Below are 18590 nucleotides of genomic sequence, written 5' to 3' on the forward strand. Positions count from 1 at the left end.
CTCCAGAAGTACTCGAGTGAATCTTGTGTTGTGAAGGTCGATCGGTCGGGATATTGGACAGTGCCATCTTCTCCAAGCCTGAAAGTAGGGAGTAGTCTGGGCAGGTATCTGCTTCAGAAGTTTGCAGCATTGAGGATCTGAAAAGAGGAAATGCGGGGGTGGAGAACGAGATCCGATATCGTCATTGGGGATCCCCATACTAAACCCGAAATAACTCCATAGACCAAATCCGCAAGACTACATCGTTGATGAGTCCCAGTCGTTAGCCCAGATGAAAGTGGGACATCTCCAGGCAGTTCCCTTCTCCTTGTTCCCGCTAGGACCCAAGGGTCTGGGGCAGATCCAAAAACTTCGACCAAAATTTACACCAGGCTTTTTGGTCTTGAGGCTGATACATGGCTCATCGTGTTCTTCGCAGGTTGGAGGAGGCTTTTTTGTGAACAGCCTACCCCAGTTCTCTTTGCTAGCGACAGGATCAATGAAGCCTGTTTCTTTCTGAGGCGATGTAGTGGTCGCGGATGACGAGGTATCGGGCTCTCCAGCGCCTTGCACTGCTTTCACAGCCAGATTTTCAGAGTCTTGTTGGCTAGCCGACTCGAGAGAGCTTGGGGATAAGTCTCCAGCAGGCGCGGCCTGATCATCCTTCAAAGCTCCATGGTTGTTTGGCTCAATTGCAGGGGTACTTTTTGGTTTGAAGAATCCCTTTAAAGTACTCTGACCGGCTCCAGGTGCGGCTACTTGGCTGGTCGCAGATTTCGAGCGTTTGACCGGAGGAGTTTCTGTCTTTATGGGTCGTTTGCGGACAATCCCTTTTTGAGGACTAGAACTGGGTGTCGGAATGGGCACATTGGTACTCGCGACTGTCGAAGGACTGCTCGTGGTTTTTGCGACCCCATCAATGTCTTTTGTTGATGGAGCTGGTGTTGCTTTCTGGGGTGAGGACAGCTTTTGCGAGGGCTGACTCGGTTTGCGCATGAACATATCTTTGATATTTCTTCGCCTGTCGAACTCGGGTATCAATTTTCCTGACAGCGGTAATAGAAGCTTTGAGGTCCATTCCTGTTGGCGCTTGCCGTTCTGAAATATTCCTGCAGGGTTCACGATGTCGAAAATATTGGGTTGGCCTTCATTAAGAGACACATTGTCCTTGAATTCGGCATATACAGGGCAATGGTCCGAACCCTAGGTAATAATTAGCGGAAGTATGGAAAACCTCTGGCTGAATATACCATGAGTCCTTCCTGAATGTTGGAGTTGGAGAACCAATCCTGCATGTTCAAACTGCAAAGGACATAGTCTATCCTTGAGCCGTAGTTTCCTGGGCGAGCGTTAATTCTCTGCTCCCAGCAAGTATACATGCCCTTGCGGTCAGGATGAAAAGACCTGCATATATCAAAAAGCACTGGGTGTTCCCTTCCTTCATCTCGCTCACCACTTACTTTCCCGTCAGAGAGCAAATGGTTGAACAGACGTCGGGCGGGTGCAGTAACGAAATCGTCCTCTGTAATAGCTCCTTTCCTGATGTTTTCCGCCGCATGAGCTGCGTCAATCTCCCCCCTTGAGATGTTTATATCCCCAGTAACGAACACTCTTTTGCCCATAGCGGTGAGGTTGCGAACGCGGGCGTCCATCAAATCCAGGAAGTTGTGTCGGAAAGCATCTCGGCTTTCATCGCGGCTCGCAGGGCAATAGAGGCCAAGGAGAACAAACGCCGGGAACTCGAGTATGACGCAGCGTCCTTCAGAGTCAAGCGTCTCCACGTCAACCTCCAGTTGCGACAGCTGCTCTATCGTTGGGTATCCGCCAATCTGCTGATCCTCGGGCAAGTCCCTAAAGGGTACTGGTGAGTTCGGCGGACAAAGAAATCCCGTCAGTCCTTCTTCCGCGCGAATGGGTGCACATGTCGCATTGCGAGTGTATATCGCGACGCCCGAGTAGCCTGGTCCGTTGTTAATATTGACAGGTTTCACAACCTCATCGGGACCAACCTTTCTTTACCCTGGGCAGGCTGAAATAGCAATCCCACCCAGATACAAGAACCATGTCATCCCGAAGGTCCTTTCGCTGGATTTTGGTCTCTTGGAAGACAACAATGTCGGCTTCTAAGATATCGAACATGGACTGTTTGGGTCATGTTAGCTTTGTCCGTAGGAAAGTAACAGGTGATTTACCTCAAAGGTCCGCGTACTCCTCCATGGCTCATATGAAAATGGGTTCCTAGCCGTCATTAGAGCGCGGAAACCAGTAGCAATTCCAAAATCAATCGCATACCTGATGCCGTTTACTGCGCGAACAAGTATTAGTATTACTGTCACAATTTGGGAAGTAGTCCGTGCGACTCACCGTTCCATGTCGTAATGCGGAACCCCATGCCGGCTGCTATGAGCCTCAATTGTTCATGTTCTATCTATGTTGCTACCGGGAGAAGAAGTACTTGATAGATCAAGCAGAGCTACAGTTGATATCCGCACGTGACTCGTGTTTCGCGTGACATCACGCGGGAGGTGCAAGGCTGCTGACATAAGGAAGTGACGGTTGTGGCCGGAGACGACGAATCACGGGAAGCGCTAAGCGGCTTTTGTCTGCCCACCCGAGCCCGGCATCGTCTGATATTCCCACCTTGAAGATCGAGAACAACAGCTGCCCGAGCCATTCGCTCTTCATACCGCAACAATGATCGCTCAGCGCAGTGCCCTTCGCCTTGCCCAGCGTTCCGCTCCGGTTCGCTCTGCTGTCCAGCGCCGCTTCAACAGCACCGACAAGCTCCCCTCCTGGGTTGCCGACAACGAGTTCAACCGCGAGAGAGCTGCCGTCAAGCACCACGCTGCCTCTACTAGCAGTATGTGTCGCCCTTTTGAGCTTCCTGGAGCCCCTCGAAAGTGAATGCTTGGTGTTTCTGAATGATACTGACCCATTGGCACTCTAGGTCTCTGGCTCAAGCTCTCCATCTTGTATGTCATGCCATCGGTGCCCCCTCCTCGAATTCGATGCAGTCATACTTATAATGCTACAGCGCCGTGATTCCTTGCTTGGCCGGCGGTGCCTGGAATGCTTACAGCCAGTGGAACGAGCACTGGGAGCACTGGGAGCACATGACTCCTCTGGAGGAGCGTACTGAGTACCCCTACCAGAACATCCGCTCGAAGAACTTCCCTTGGGGAGACGGTGACAAGGTGAGTTATCAATTGCAGCCCTTGATACTTAATTGACAGAATACTGACTCTTGCACTTCACAGACCATCTTGTAAGTACCACGATCAGACAAGCCGCGCGATCGACTCGAAATAAGCTCTCTTGTCTACAGAATGATCAACCACTAACACTGCACAGCTGGAACTCCTACGTCAACTTCCACAACAAGGACAAATAGATGCTCGCATCTATTGTGGATCAGGACTGTGTTTAACCCGGAACACGAAGGACATGTACAGTTATCCTAGAAGAACGGAAAGTCCAGAAATTAGAGTCTCAAGTCTCTGTTGACGAAGATGTCGCCTATCACTATGCTTCTTTGAGTTTCCTATGTACCCTACAAGCTCATTTGCCGTTTTGAAATTTACTATATACGAGAACCGTTCCTATGTCCACTCACAAGTAGGCCTCGCGCCTGTGTGGGAGCCGTGTCAAGCGGCGATATATAACCCCGATGGCTGCAGCTCAGGCAATAGCAATGAGCCTCATAATAGGATATTGACGGGTAAGTTACTTAGTACCCAACAAGCTACCCATAGCACCCAAAATCATGACGCAGGGCAGCCCGCATAACATGCGTAGAGGTACCTAACCTGACGTAAATCCAACCCTGAACTAAAGTAGGCCTAATACACGATAACCACTCGAAACCAAAATGTCTCAAGTGGACCTCGCATACATTCATCCGTAGATCGGCGTTCGCGCTTATATGGTCCAGGTGACTGTGGGAGTCATAGCGAGGAATATATCGGGACGGGCGGTGCGATCGGTGCTAGAGCGGGAGGCCGAGCGGGAAATTCGCGAATGTCGGCGTGTCGGCGCTCCGTGCTGGAGTGCTTTCCGCTCTCAACCAGACTTGGGTTTGGGGCTGAGAGGATGAGTGGGAGATGTATAAATACGAGAGGGAGGAATAAGTCTTGCTAGGAGTTTTATTATTCAAAATTTCTATATTGATCAATTTCATTGAGATCACGACGTGGGTTCTACTTGGTTTTTGACCCGACTACTACCTACATCTATACTTCCGTATACTTCTACACCTACCATACCAAATGAGCAGCCCTGACGTTCTCATCGTTGGCGCTGGTCCCACTGGACTCGTCATGGCCTTGTGGCTAGTCAAGCAAGGCATCTCCATCCGCATAGTCGACAAGGCAAACATCGACGTGACTACCTCTCGAGCCCTGGCAATCCAAGCACGAACACTAGAATTATACCGACAGCTCGACATCGCCGAAGACGCCATCTCAAGAGGTCACAAGATCAGAGCGACGAATGTTTGGTCTGAGGGCACTCACCGCGGGCGAATCCCTGTCGGTGATTTAGGAGAGAGTCTAACGCCATATCCATTCATTTATATTTTGTCTCAGGATCAGCATGAGAAGCTCTTGGAGAAGCGCTTGAACTCCCTCGGAGTCCAGGTTGAGCGAGGAACAGAGCTCGCCAAATTCACGGAGAATGACTCGTCAATAACGGCACGGCTGAAGAGAACTGGCATTGGAAGCAAACTTGGCGAACATGAAACTTGCGAAGCGACTTTCATTGTCGGCTGTGATGGTGCCCATTCAGCCGTTCGTCATGCTGCTGGCATCGAATACGCCGGCGCGACGTACTCGCATACGTTTTTTGTCGCCGATTTCGAGGGCACCGGGCCTTCAATGAACGGCGAAGCAAATGTTACTTTCAACCAGAACGAGTTTATGCTGTTATTCCCATACGACGAGGGTCGACGAGCTCGGATATCCGGAGCCATTGACGAGAAGATCTCAAAGAAAGGAGCCGAGATCACATTTGAAGATGTTGCTCCTCAGATGAGGCGAACGTTGAAGCTGCAAATCGACAAGCTGAATTGGTTCTCCACCTATCGAAGTCACCACCGTGTTGCAGCTGCCTTCCGTAAAGGGAGAGCTTTCTTGGTCGGAGATGCTGCGCATATTCACAGCCCCGTTGGAGGACAGGGAATGAATACTGGCATTGGAGACGCAATCAACCTTGCCTGGAAGCTGTCCGCAGTTATCAAAGGACAGGCAGACCTATCGCTGCTGGAAAGCTATGAGGTGGAACGTCGCGCATTTGCGAATGTGCTGGTCAATACGACAGATAGCGGGTTTAATGCCGTTGTATCACAGAGCTACCTTGCTCAAACCATGCGAACCTGGGTTGTTCCTTTCGTTGCGCCTCTGCTGACCAAGATTGGGTACGTCAGGCAAAACATATTTCGAAAGGTTTCCCAGCTTTGGATTGAGTATCGGCATAGCAATCTGTCTGCTGGAGTTGCTGGTTACGTCCACGGAGGGGATCGTATGCCATGGGCATTGGCAGGCAATGTTGACAATTTCGAGAGCTTAAAGTCGATCAGCTGGCAAGTCCATGTCTATGGAGCAGCCAAGCCGGAACTGGAGCAGTGGTGCCAGAGCAGGAGGATCTCGCTGCATAAATATCCTTGGGGCAAGCAATGTCAAGCAGCTGGACTTCAAGAGAATGCAGCGTACTTGATCCGACCAGATACATATGTTGCTGTTGCGGAGCCTTCCGGGGATCCTGAGAGGTTCGATCGATACGCGGAGGAAGTAGGGTTCAAGTGGGCTTGAGATTCTTGTATAATATATCCCCATTGATAGACGATAGAATTAATATCTCTGCTCTTGAATTGTCAACAGAATGGTTGTAGAGTAGGAAGGTAGTTTCGAAGCTTGGCGCCTTCCACGCGTCCATCAACGCAAGTCCGAGACTCCGACCTCCGCGGCGAGCACGAGACCTCCGTCGACACTCACTGGGCCTGATGTGAGCAGCCAGGCTTGATCTCGAGTGCGCTCCGATCAATTGCAATCTCAAATGCATGTATTAGACGCATGCGAGTCCGTCATCCATGGACTGGCGTTCCTGACCTTATCGATATTCCGACACCTGCCGCGCTATCCGAAGCTCCGCCGCCGTCTCCTCCAACTCTTCCTCATCATATTCGCCCTTTGGAATACAGCAGACATTCTCCTGATCCATCGACACTTTCACGAAGAGCAAACGCACCTAGACTACAGGCCTCCGGAGCGACAGCGGATATTCATCGCTAGTGCGCTTTGGAACAAAGAGCGGACGCTGCCGAGCCAATGGAACGAAGTCCTCGTCGAACTTGCCGGTGTTTTCGGGGCGGATAATCTATATGTCAGTGTATATGAGACTGGAAGCAGTCAAGGCACAAAGGATGCGCTTCGCCGACTCGATTCGACGTTGGGTGCGGTAGGGGTACAACGGAGTATCCTCATTTCGGACTCAAGTACCACGGACGAAGCATTGAAGAGGCCACCGGCCGATGAAAAGCGCATTGCCTATCTTTCTGGACTGCGCAATCAGGCTCTCAAGCCTCTGTATGACCTTCGAGATTCTTCAATATTCTTCGATCGGATCTTGTTCTTGAGCGATGTCATTTTCACGGTATGTGGTGCATTTCCAGAGGTTGAGATCGAGCTGATGAGTATGCGCGATCAGAAAGACGATGTACTGGGTCTTCTCAACACCAATTATGGGGCATATACAGCAGCTTGCTCGTTCGACATACTCAAGCCTCCATCCGAGTCCAACCTCCTCGCTCTACGAGACGCGGAAGACCGCGAGCCCGTCATGCAAAAGTGGCCCTTCTTTTACGCGTCCAGGTCAAGAGAAGCCATGAAGTACATGCTACCAGTGCCTGTTCACAGCTGTTGGGATGGAATGGGTATGTCAAACTTGTAAATTTCATCAAAAGTGTAGACACAAGACTAATGCTCAATTTCAGTTTTCATGTCCACGGAAGCAATCTATTCAACCCGGCCGGTCAGATTCCGAGGTCTCCCTGATGGCCTCACATCAAAGGGTCTTGTGGCTTCTGACACCTGCCTGATTCATGCGGATAACGTTATTTCGAGACGAAGGGGCGTCTATCTCAACCCCTTTGTTCGCGTGGGGTATGATGAACCGTCATATTCGGCCACTCATTCCTCCAGCCACTGGCTCTCTACCTGGGGGATATTCGAAGCTCTCTGGGAGTGCAGATACCAACGCTGGTTCAGCTTTCCGTTGTTCGCTCGTTGGTCCATACGAAGCCGAATCTCTAGCTGGGAAGCTGAAGATGATAATCACCAGGAGCGCGGTGGGTGGTGCATCGTCGATGAAGTACAGGCGACGGGAACATGACCTCGCGTGGTCCATATATGAAGAGATTCAAAACGGGCAAAATATGAGCGCGGGCCGATCCCAGTTGCGCCTCTCTACCAGGGCTACTACGAAGTATTCACTTCCTAATCCACCAGGAAATGGCTTCAGCTCTCTTTCGCGCATCTCTGAGTGCTCGAACATGAAGCTTATAGACCTCAGTTGCGGTCAAGAGCGCTTGGTTTACAGCGAATAGCTCAGAAGCTTGCTGCGACGACTAGGCAGACTGATTGCCAGTCTGCCGCACCTGCACATTAGACGTTCGGACTTGGCCAGCTGCGTTATAAAATCCATGATGTACATTATAAACATAGCATTGCAATACAAATAACACACATATAAGCACTAAATATCTTGAACTCAAATATGAGGTCAAGCAATCGACGGAGTTAGATCTAAACATAGGTATCGATAAGTCAAACCTGAGGCACACATCCGATACCGCATATACCCCTCGACCCGCGCAACCGACCCCGCCAAAAAAATCCAGTGACGCATCGCCCAATCCAATTTGAAGTCCAATTCCAACCTTCACTCAACATCTATACACACAATCCATATATAAACACCCACAATGGCCAACGTCCTCACAACCACCGACCTCCAGGGCGCCCTGCCCCTCATCGCCCGCGGCAAAGTTCGCGACCTGTACGAAGTCGACGACAAGACGCTGCTCTTCGTTGCGACGGACCGTATCTCCGCTTACGATGTGATTATGGAGAATGTAGGTCCCATTGAAACGACCCCTACCCTACCTGTATCAAAGGCATTGGCATAGCATAGCTAACGAGAAATGAATTGATTGATTGCAGGGCATCCCAGAAAAAGGCATCCTCCTAACCCTCTGCACACAAACCTGGTTCCAGCTCCTCCAAGAAGCAATCCCAACGCTAAAGACACACTTTATAACACTCGACCTCCCGCCCTCGATCCCTGAGTCCCTGCGGCCCACACTCCAGAACCGCGCGATGCAAGTGCGTAAACTCCGCATTCTACCTATCGAGGCAATTGTCCGCGGGTACATCACGGGCTCCGCATGGAACGAGTACAAGAAGAGCGGCACCGTGCACGGTCTCGCTGTCCCCGCTGGCCTGCAAGAGAGCGAAATATTCCCCAATGGCCCGATCTACACGCCGTCTACAAAAGCCGAGCAGGGCGAGCACGACGAGAATATCCACCCCGACAAGGCGAAGGAGATTATCGGGGAGAAGTACGCGGATAAAGTTGCTGAATTGGCGGTGACACTGTATAAGACGGCGCATGCGTATGCGCTTACGAGGGGGGTGATTATTGCGGATACGAAGTTTGAGTTTGGGGTTGATGAGGAGACGGGGGATGTTGTGCTTGCTGATGAGGTGTTGACTCCGGATTCGTCGCGGTTTTGGCCCAAGGATGAGTATGAAGTTGGGCGTGGGCAGGCGAGCTTTGATAAGCAGTTTTTGAGGGATTGGTTGGTCAAGGAGGGGCTTAAGGGGAAGCCTGGGGTTAGCATGACGGAGAAGATTGCGAAGAAGACGAGTGAGAAGTATAGGGAGGCTTGGGAGCGCATTACGGGGGGTAACTAGGTTATCCTAGTATAGGCCGTCAAGGCCTCAATCATGAATTCTTGTGGTATTCGGTATAAAATGTATTGTACAATCTCAATGTGCTCGCTCGCGCTTGCTTAATCCCATTCATCCTTAAGCCCCTTGAGTCCCTTCTTCTGAGGCTCTTTGCTTCCTTCCTTCGCGATGGGCTTGTCTCGGTGCGAGACAACCCAGTTTGTGCGCACGCCTTCATCAACAGGCAAAGCAGCGTCTCCGCAGATACGGACCTCCTCGTCGTGCTCACCGGGGCTCATCCCATTCGTTGCCCAGATCCGGTGAATGCGGAGGTCGTAAGGCCCTTCAACTCTGTCTGTAAGCCCGATTCCTACACTCTTCACGCGTTGTCTGATAATCGAAGTCTGGGGCTCTACGACAAGCCCTTGGTTAGTCCGAACGAACGAGTTGAACGGTAGAAGGATCGTCTCCCAGCCGGTCGAGCCGGATGTCGTGGCTGAAATGGAGGACATGACTGTAGACGGCAGAGGAACATCAGAGAGGGCAGGCGGAATGCCGCCTGGGTACTTTTCTTTGGCAATCTCAGGCGACTCGGCCGCCTCGGGGGATGCGTAGGGTGAGAGAGGATCGTCGGGTAGGGGAGAGGAGTCGCGCACGTGGTGATGGCGTGTGTAGAGGCGGTGTTGGTGGATATCGGTCTCGACAATAGTATCGGTCTGGATGTTGACGGTGTATCGTCGGCCATCGGACTTGACTCGTAGGGCTAGGAAGGTGTACGGGTCGAGATCCCAGTATAATCGGCCAAAGAGCCAGTATCCTCTGTCGTGGTTACGGAAGGCAGCGTATCCTAGAGAAGCGCGTGAGTCCTTATCTTGTCGCAGCAAAGCGCGGAGTGCATACCTGTTCTCTGTATCTTCCAGTTATTCGGCAGCTTAGTCGAGATGCTTCCGTGGAATCTTGCGTGAGCGGGCATAGACGCATCGGCGGGGACATAGTCGATGGTCGCGGTACTAAAACCTCCAACGGCACGATCGGCCATTGTCTTGCAGCTGGCGACGGTCGATTCATCTTCAAAGTTTAGCAGGTGGTATGGTTTCGTGGGAGTGTGGAGAGCTTCGGTGTTCCAAGCTAGCCCAGGACATAGCAATTAGTTTCAGTTAACAGGCAGTTTGAAGTAGGGAATGCACCGATTCTTGCCAGGCGGCCAAACTCCTCTGTGCTCTTCTTGAAGAAGCTTGGAGGCTTGGCAGCCAGACGACATGCTGTTGGAATCATCTTCAAGCTCGGAGATTGAAAGACAATTGTTGTTTTGACGCGGACGGTCTTCGTCGAGAAGCCGCGAAGATAAGTTGGGAGCCTCAGGCCGGATGACGTCCACGGTAGCTGCCACCGCCTTGACCTGTTTCCGGTATCGGCATTATCTACATCCAGCAGCCCTAAGGACGACATCAGACCACCATCTTTACTTCTGCTTGAGTATAAGTCTAACCATGATGTTTTGCTTCAGAATGCTCCTGTCACGGTGGAAAGTGCGTAAAGCTACTAGTATAGACTTTTGACTGTGGGTAGTTCCTGAATCATAACCTTGTCCATGCCTGGGAGGAAGGAACTTCCAACTTATAATTCTTTGTATGTTTACCGACGCGGAGTTAGGACATCAACTCCATGGGGTTTTGCTGCAAATGGCGCCTCTGACATCAAGCTTGCGTGTTACATCTAAAAGTAGGAACTTGGGCGCATCTTTCCACTGGGTGGCAGCAGATGGGAATAAACTTCGTCCAGGGCAATGCCACCGGGACCTGCCATGCAGGTCAGGAAGCTCCAGTAGTGGCTTTTCCTATTGGTGCGGGCTATCTGGGAGCCTGGGTCAGGTAGCGTGCTCTCAGGTAGAATATAAATAGCAGCTAGGCAATTGGATTATTGTTCCTAACCACATGGCTGTAACTAGGGTTAACGGAATCAAGGTCCGCCACAAAGTCATTGGTCATGATCAGGGACAAATTGGTTCGGATATAGGACTTTACTGTCCGAATGTACCTGCATGATTTCTCAGACCTGCAACAGTTACTTCCGCACCTGGTGGTCCTGAGACACTCGAGTGGCCAGGGAGCTTTGGAAGACCATGACAGACACTTCCTATCCTACGCAGCCAACATCCAGTCCTCTGTAACTTTCCCCTTACCACCTTTCGCTGCAGAGCTCGCGATTCCAGCAACACATGGGCCCAAATATGCCCGAAATAGTAAACAGAAACCGTGGTTCTCATGCCAACTGTATGGATCTGAATGTTCCCCTGGCGCGAAGGTTCAAGATGACTTTTCTACGCTCAAAGGAGTACCTGGCCATGTGCTCCGAGAACTCATGCAGGTCTCTCAAGGCAAGGTCCAGCTCTGCAGTGCAGAATAAGAGATGCCCCTCATTTCTCTGCTCTCTGGGTTTCTCTTTCTCTCTTACAACCATCTCTCTCGCTCGTATATCAGTGCCCAAGCACTCTATCACCATTCGTTATATCTTGCTCTGCCTCTCGCTAAGCACATCTAACATCTTAGTCTTCGTTACTATACTCTTAACACTCTTATCACCATCTTTATTGGCCATTTTCTACTTCTATCTTCTTTCTAAAGCCATCCTCATGAGTCCAGTTTCGCAGTACTCATCCCCTTCTCCCAGTTCATCATCCACCTTCTCATCCCCTCCCAGCGCCATCGCCAACAACAACAACAACAACAACAACAACAACATGGACGGCTCAACTCATCAAACTTGCGTGCCCGGCTACGCACCTCACGCGCAATATTACTATCAGTATCAAGAGTGCCCGCAGTACTCTTACCCGGTGTACTACAGCAACAACATCAACTGCGGCTATTACAACAACTACGGCTACTACACTCCTCCTCCTCCTCAATATACGGCCGAGAACAACACTTACAATCATAGTCACAGCTGCAACTACAACTACAACTATAACCACGGCTACAGCGGTAACGGCATCGGATACGCCTATACATCGGCTCCGGCTCCGGCACCGAAAAACAAGGACATAATCGACGACAGCAACGCTCAGCAATTCTGCCCTGCGACGGCAAAGGTTATGGTTGGGAAGTAAATCATTCCTACCCTAATTCAAAAACGACGTATATAGAGAGAGCTTGGTAACTAACGAAAGAAGCCTTCCACCGGGCATCGACATCGTCACGATCCGAGCCGGCTTCAACGACATCGGGTGGAATTTTGTGCATCTGCATTTGGGAGGGAAGCACCCTGTTGCCTTTGTTCAGTTCCTGGTATGTTGCTCGCTTATCCTTATCCATAGTTCAACCTGCTGCGTGCATGCATGAGAGTACATAGACGGCATTGGATGGATCTAACATATTGCACAGAAAGACGAGCACGCGCAACAAGCTCTCGCTAGGCACAAGCGACTCTTTCTCAATGGGCGGTGCGTCAGGATTGAACTGGCGAGGGATGGACAGGTGCAGTTGGAGCAACAGAGTAAGTCATCCTTCTTCTGCTTCTTCTCCTAGGTCTTCCAAGAAACTCAAGCTAACTCTACCCCTCTACAGGACAGCAAGCTCTGCAAGGTACCTGCTGAACTTCGTCCTCATTTTTGGTTTCTATTTGTATTGTTCTCATGTATTTTCCCATCTTGCATGTTTGATTTCGTTATATGTATATTAGCGCTACTTCACTCCTGCTCAAGGTTTTTACCAAGTCTGCTCAATCAAGAGCGGCTTGGAGGTTTCCCTTGGTGCGCAAACCCGAATGGGAGGATAACGATTAAGAGCAAGATAATACAACACATTACTTGCTCTCTTCAACAAGGAACAGAAGATCTGTCGAGTATTCATGTTAAGATAAAATATATTGTAGATATTCCACGGTATGGTATGCCATGTCGTCAGTCAAACAGGAATCGCAAATGCAAGTCATACCCAGGTCTCGTGGACCTCCCATCATCCAATTAACGCCTTTCTATATGTACAATATAAGTAGGTAGAACATCAACCAAGTGGTCTGGTGCAACAAAACAATCAAAATTAAAAATGCAAAACCGCGGCCAGTAGGTATACCAAGAACCCAAAAGGATAACCGCCGTAAAATTTGGCTTAAGCTCGAATCTGTATGGTATCATGACGAATGGATATGAATAGTGATGGGATATGAACCAAAAATCCAACTGCGATGCAAAGTATATGCAAAAACGGAAGAAAAGATAGGAGGAAAGAGCGTCAATGACGATATAAACTTGAATAGGTTGAGGTGTTCATATAAGCAAATGATATTTGTATCAAGCTCTGACACGCCTGGCGTCGAAAAGCTTCAGGCTAACAGCGGTGTCGTTGACGCCTTGAATGGGAGCGGCGTCTTCGAGAAGCTCCCAAGGCCTCACAGAATAAGGCCCAACAACACGACCGCGGTGTTGAATGCGGAGGCGGTCCGCAGCGGAATTCGTATTCTCAAGTAATCCAGGAATCGATCCGGGGACAGCGACTGTTTGTTGTTGCTGTGACTGGTTGGTCGGCCCACCAGGGGTCGGAGTCGGCGTAGAGCCGCCAGCAGCAGGAGAAGAAACAGAAGCAGGGAGTTGAGAAATAGGAAAAGTAGTGGTTTCCGTCATTGGTCCCAAAAGGTAGAGGAATCGACGATCATTCTGGAATTGGAGGAAGGGAGGGCATTTCTCTTTCAGGAAACGGCCGCATTGATGGCGCGCTTCGTCTGGGAAGGAGTCGATGAGAGATGCTGCGACGTCTAGAGCATGGGTCTGCAACAAGATCCCAGGGCATGGCCGGAAGTTCTGGGGCTGAATAGTGTGCGGGAAGTAGTTGGCCGTCGGGAAGAGACGGATAATGTTGTCGGGAAGCCGCGCGAGTGCTATGCAGAAGATCGATACCAACAGCCGGGTCTGTTCCTGTAGGCTAGCACCTTTCGTGCCTAACGGTGATGGAGCTGTGAAAGCAGCCCGATGGAGAACAGTCAGCCTCAGCAAGGCGGAGAACCAGAAAGCTAGAGACCGTTCAAAGTTGAAGCGCGACATGACGACTGGACCCGAGCTGGCAGTATTTCTGTTCTCGGCGAAGCTATGCGCATTGTTCTGCATGATGATGAGCTTCTGGAGAAGGATATCTAGCCTTTCTACAAGGAGAGGAGCAACGGATTGAACGCCGCTCTCGGGGATGCTGTAGGCCAGTTTTTCGATAATCGTCAGGTACAGTCTCGCGCTATCAATCGAGTTGTTGCTGGCCGCCGAAGTGGACACAGAGTCGTCATCAAGCGACTCATCAAACATTGCCACAGAAAAGAAGCTACTCTCGGCTCGCTCGCGAATCTAAAGGAGTCAGTCGTCATAATGTTATCGGCGAGGTCCGCAGTGACATACCTGTCGGGCTGCGTCTTGGTTCATCAAGTTAACAAGACCGACCCAGTGGGACTTCTTCGAGCGGGAGTCTGCAACCGCAGCCTTGAACATCACATCGACTATGTTGTTCTTGACCTCATCGCCAGCTTTCGCGTTGAACAAAAGTTGTAGTTTCAGCTGGCAGAAAGGAAGTGAGAAGTCGTTGTTCATGAGAATGACCTTCTCAGCTTGTGAGGGATCCGCTTCTAAACAATCGTTAGCTGAGAGTAAATCAACTTCAAGACAAGGGGGATGAACCATCTTGTGAATCAAAGCCCAGGAGGATATCAACCGCCCTTTCCAAAACTGCCGTGAAGGACGAATGACTGCTTAATTTCCGCATACAATACTCTGCCGCGAGATTTGAATTTTGCGACAGTAGAGTACGCAGTAATGCTGCTGTACAAGCTGGAAGGTCGCCGCGCCTTGAATCCGGTGCATCGCCCTGAGGATGTGACTCGAACAACGGAATCGCATTATTGATGATGTTCAAGGTTTCATCAGGATATCTCGAAAGGAACTCTTGCTGCGCCAGACGAAAGCGGTAAGTGACCAAATCCGGCGTAGCTTCCTTTTGAGGAACAAGGAGCTCGAGAAGGTCTAGCCGCAGGCTGTCCAAATTGGAAATCGCTGCTGCTTTGTCGTGGGCTGAAAGTTTCTTCACGAGGAGAACAAAACTGTAGATTGTCACGCATCCAACTCCAATGAGAGGAGGAAGAAGTTGAGACATGGCAGGCCGGGTCGAGTCTTTCAGCAGAACACAGACATATCGTACCAACATGGTATCGAGATATTTGGGATTGAAAGGCCGGAGGTAGGCGAGATATCTGCAAGCATCTTTTCGGGACATCTTGGTTTTCCCACTGTCCGTTGTCAATATCATGGTAAGCGAGCTGAAAACCGAACTCATCGTCGACTCGTCTATGCCATTTCCGCTGAATAGCAGCTGGTCAAGCTTGTCCTGAAACGAGGCATCAACACCTTCGAAAGTTCCTGGATTATGATCGGAGAGTGGCGACGGTGCAGCCAATGCTGATTTGCTCTCAATTCGTGCTAGATCCTGACGGAGTATCGAGACAGTACTAGACTCATCAGGGATGCGCAAGCCGAGCTCAATCAGGGAGAACACAAAGTCCAGATTGAGAGTGCCGAACCGCTTGAGACGTGCATAAGACCCGATGAGCGCCCTGAATAGATCTGTAGTGGCACCAATGATAGACAAGGAGTCAAAATGGTAGTTGAAGGTATCAGAGGCCGATGCGAGCACCACATTATCCTCGCATTCTGAAGCTTGCTTGAGAACATCTGCAAGGATAGAGAGGTCGCCAAAGCCCTCCAGAATTTCTCGAATACAGTAAAACTCTTCTGAGGTCAAAGCAGAGACCTTGGAGTCGATAGAGAGCGAGCGCCCGATAAGTTTCCTGGTGGTATCCCTCAGATGCCTGGCCACCCCTTGCCGAATCCACATGCTGACCTCGGATTTGACAGTCCACGACAGACTGAGCTGTGACGAGTCCGTATGCACGGTGTTGCTGGTCTGACCATGGAAGATGCTCGGAAGGCGTTGGCTTATGGAGGATTTCAAGCTTTCAATAGTAGAGCTCTCTTCGGCCACGGACAACCCAGCACGAGCTAATAGGGTCTGGCGAAGATTGCGGACATGCTCTGGTAGACGACCCATAGGGAGTTCAGTAAGGAGGCAGACGGTGCCGTCGTCTCTGGTAACTCCTTTGGCCATGAGCCATTGAAGGTACCTGCTAATAGAAAAGGTCTGAGATCTGACGAGCTCAGATACGATATGATAAACATTATCCATGTTCAGCTGTGTCGAGTCTTGTATGGCACTTAAGAACGAGATTATATAGGATTCAATGTCAATGCCGGACATTTTCCACTTCCGAAGAAGGCGTGCGGCTGTATATACACGGCGAACACCAGAGCGGAATGGCGTCGCCGACCACTCCAGGAGCTTGGTGACTAGAGTTGGTCTGTCTTCGAGGGCGTTTAGACATGCAATGGATGTAGATGGTATATCATGCGATGAGCGTATAGAGTCGAACAATAGGACGAGTCGTTGTTGCGAAGATTGTGATGTTGATTCTGGTCTAGCTTGCGGCAGTTGGATTCGCGAATTGCGTTCCGCAAGGCTGTCGAATATTGTTTTGTCTGCGGTTTCTTTCATCTTCAAGCAAGAAAGAATAGTCTCTTTGTGCTTCTCCCAAGAACTCGGGAGTATTACTGATGAAGTATGTTCAAGGACCAATTTCCGTATACAGCATGAAAGTCGATCCGCAAGTGGCTGCAATAATGCAGGTCGTCGTAGCTGCGTTATCTATCTTTGTTAGCTTCGATGTAGATAATCATTGGATAAGAGCATATTACCTGATGCAACTTTTCGAGGAGCACTTCGGCGAGTCGCCGTCCGCGTCTTCTGTACCGCAGCATGTTGTCCCAATAGATGCCCAGCATCAAAAGCCACACAGGGATCATGTTGAGCGAAGCAGCCTCCAAGGACGCGATAAACCAGGTAAAGTATTGATCATGGTCGAGCAAGCGCTCAAAGAACAAGCGAGCAGTCAAGCTGGTCCTGCATGGTGTTAGAAAGAGTCAAAACAGATCTTTATACAAACGTACGCGTATGTCATCTTTGATTTCCATTCTACCGAGCCACAAGCAGCTATGACTCCCTCAAGAAATTGTTGCACACCGCTCGTCCATTCGCGAACCCATTTCGCCTCCAAGCCTATTGCTAAGGAACCACTTGTGCCCTTGCGCTTGAAAGCTCGAATCTCGTTCGCGCCAACGCATTTCGCAAGCCATACAGCTCGACTGACCGGGATTAACTTGCTCAAGCACTGATCAAGGAGCGCCTTCCCTCGGATGCCGTGAGGAATTGTTCGGCTCAACCTGCGCAGCGGCACATTGAGATTGGCAAGGTCACGGAGCCATGCCTCACGTTTGTTATCGGTCAAGGTAACGCGGGGCGGCGGCTTGAAGCTCGAAGGGGCATTGACGGCATTGTGGTTCTGCCTTTTCTCCAGCGCGGCCATGAAGACTGATGAGAGCATATGCAGGCCAGAACGGTGTTTGAGTTGCGCATAGAGTGATGGGCGTGCAGTGTTAGACTCGTTCTGAGAGACTTGCGTGCGGTCGTAATGGCCTTGCTTCACCGTTTGTTCGTTCAATACATCTTCCGGATGATTTCCCGTCCATGGTGTAAAGTCGGCATACCCTAAGCTTCGTTAGACTCGTTCTACACTGTCGACCGAGGAGGATACCCACTTTCTCCCTTGAGAACCGGTGCGATAGATGGTATTTCGATGCGGAACGGAGTGGTTTGCACCTTCTTCGGCGCACCAGCATCTGGCGCCTTTGCCGTATCATTGCCGAATCGCTCCAGCCGCGCACCGCTCCAAGGGAGATGCGGAAGCGGAGGAGGTGATGTAGGCCTCCTACTCTCATCTGATGACATTGCATCTTCCTCAGTTATTTCGCCGCCGGTGGTCGCTTCGGATATCATAGCTTGGAAAGACCATACTGGGCGACCACGCCATGAAAGCGATGAAGACTTCGTGTTCGCAATGCCCGGAGTGACCCTTGATTCCCCGCTTGTCGCCAGCGCAGGGCTACCATCTTTCACTGTCGACCCAGCGGATATATCGAGCCTTAACCGCTTTGCTGGTGGTTCCCTGTCCTGCGCATCATTTGTACCCGATGTAAGATCGATGACTGCCGGCTGCCCGGTATGCGGCGGAAGGACGGGAGTAGATTGCTGCCGTTCGAGCCGGAGATCGGGGGTGTTGATCGCCTGAGGAGCGTCCATGCGACAAGCGCCGCTATCGAACTTGCGCAGGGGCTGACCCCAGGATTGGACGCCGGCAGAAGAGTGAGGTATCATGTCAATTTCATGGTGATTCAAGCGGCGGAAGTCTGGTCATTGGAGGTATTTGTTCGGAGAGCGGTTCGACGAGGGTCGGCGGTATATTTGTTCAGGGTATAGGGTGTCTGCCTAATGCTGTAACAGTCAATTCCACCTTTCACATCTCCTGCGCGAAACGTGGGCAAGTCGTAGATCGAACAGTATGGCGGCCTTGATCGACTTTAGAGAGAAGCGGGAGGAGCGGTAAATAACAACCGCGGAACGATGAGTGGCTGGCGGGAGACTGCAGTGAAGGAGTCCCACGGTTGAGGCGTCTGGAGGTGAAAGAAAGGGAATTTTAGGCAGTCAGAAAGAGAAGAAGAAGCAAAAGCAATCCGGGAGAAGGCAGGAA

The 18590-nt window shown here is 50.7% G+C and overlaps 7 protein-coding genes across 7 annotated transcripts; 4 read left to right on the forward strand and 3 right to left on the reverse strand.

Moving 5' to 3' along the window:
* Positions 1-189: 189 nt before the first annotated feature.
* BDV14DRAFT_66706 (DNA-(apurinic or apyrimidinic site) lyase APN2) lies at positions 190-2412 on the reverse strand. Its single transcript, XM_073777254.1, has 6 exons — positions 2344-2412; positions 2272-2284; positions 2172-2217; positions 1989-2121; positions 1230-1939; positions 190-1182 (listed from the first exon to the last, which is right to left on the reverse strand). The coding sequence occupies exons 1-6, from the start codon at positions 2369-2371 to the stop codon at positions 238-240; spliced, it is 1875 nt and encodes a 624-aa protein (XP_073632949.1). The 5' UTR covers positions 2372-2412; the 3' UTR covers positions 190-237.
* Positions 2413-2673: 261 nt separating this feature from the next.
* Positions 2674-5783, forward strand: BDV14DRAFT_186958 (cytochrome c oxidase subunit VIa; the record flags this gene model as incomplete). The annotated part of the gene is made up of 6 exons (XM_073770898.1): positions 2674-2839; positions 2927-2951; positions 3014-3173; positions 3331-3385; positions 4161-4218; positions 4253-5783. 6 exons carry the CDS (start codon positions 2674-2676, stop codon positions 5781-5783), a joined length of 1995 nt encoding a protein of 664 aa, XP_073632950.1.
* Positions 5784-5948: 165 nt separating this feature from the next.
* On the forward strand, positions 5949-7714 carry BDV14DRAFT_163980 (glycosyltransferase family 69 protein). The gene is made up of 3 exons (XM_073767118.1): positions 5949-6624; positions 6679-6904; positions 6965-7714. Exons 1-3 carry the CDS (start codon positions 6028-6030, stop codon positions 7360-7362), a joined length of 1221 nt encoding a protein of 406 aa, XP_073632951.1. The 5' UTR covers positions 5949-6027; the 3' UTR covers positions 7363-7714.
* A 161-nt stretch (positions 7715-7875) lies between these two features.
* Positions 7876-8994, forward strand: BDV14DRAFT_66804 (phosphoribosylaminoimidazolesuccinocarboxamide synthase). Its single transcript, XM_073777256.1, has 2 exons — positions 7876-8104; positions 8193-8994. The coding sequence occupies exons 1-2, from the start codon at positions 7955-7957 to the stop codon at positions 8943-8945; spliced, it is 903 nt and encodes a 300-aa protein (XP_073632952.1). The 5' UTR covers positions 7876-7954; the 3' UTR covers positions 8946-8994.
* A 49-nt stretch (positions 8995-9043) lies between these two features.
* BDV14DRAFT_195527 (CIA30 family protein) lies at positions 9044-10196 on the reverse strand (the record flags this gene model as incomplete). Its single annotated transcript, XM_073772242.1, has 3 exons — positions 9044-9768; positions 9822-10049; positions 10109-10196. The coding sequence occupies 3 exons, from the start codon at positions 10194-10196 to the stop codon at positions 9044-9046; spliced, it is 1041 nt and encodes a 346-aa protein (XP_073632953.1).
* A 1357-nt stretch (positions 10197-11553) lies between these two features.
* BDV14DRAFT_195528 (uncharacterized protein) lies at positions 11554-12516 on the forward strand (the record flags this gene model as incomplete). The annotated part of the gene is made up of 4 exons (XM_073772243.1): positions 11554-12026; positions 12094-12208; positions 12305-12416; positions 12488-12516. The coding sequence occupies 4 exons, from the start codon at positions 11554-11556 to the stop codon at positions 12514-12516; spliced, it is 729 nt and encodes a 242-aa protein (XP_073632954.1).
* Positions 12517-12983: 467 nt separating this feature from the next.
* BDV14DRAFT_209102 (mediator of RNA polymerase II transcription subunit 12) lies at positions 12984-18217 on the reverse strand (the record flags this gene model as incomplete). The annotated part of the gene is made up of 6 exons (XM_073775570.1): positions 12984-14250; positions 14302-14525; positions 14578-16651; positions 16702-16906; positions 16954-17551; positions 17602-18217. The coding sequence occupies 6 exons, from the start codon at positions 18215-18217 to the stop codon at positions 13213-13215; spliced, it is 4755 nt and encodes a 1584-aa protein (XP_073632955.1). The 3' UTR covers positions 12984-13212.
* Positions 18218-18590: the final 373 nt, after the last annotated feature.

The sequence above is a fragment of the Aspergillus stella-maris genome (assembly GCF_047715825.1).
Source record: "Aspergillus stella-maris strain CBS 113639 unplaced genomic scaffold BDV14scaffold_3, whole genome shotgun sequence".
NCBI classification, from domain to species: domain Eukaryota; kingdom Fungi; phylum Ascomycota; class Eurotiomycetes; order Eurotiales; family Aspergillaceae; genus Aspergillus; species Aspergillus stella-maris.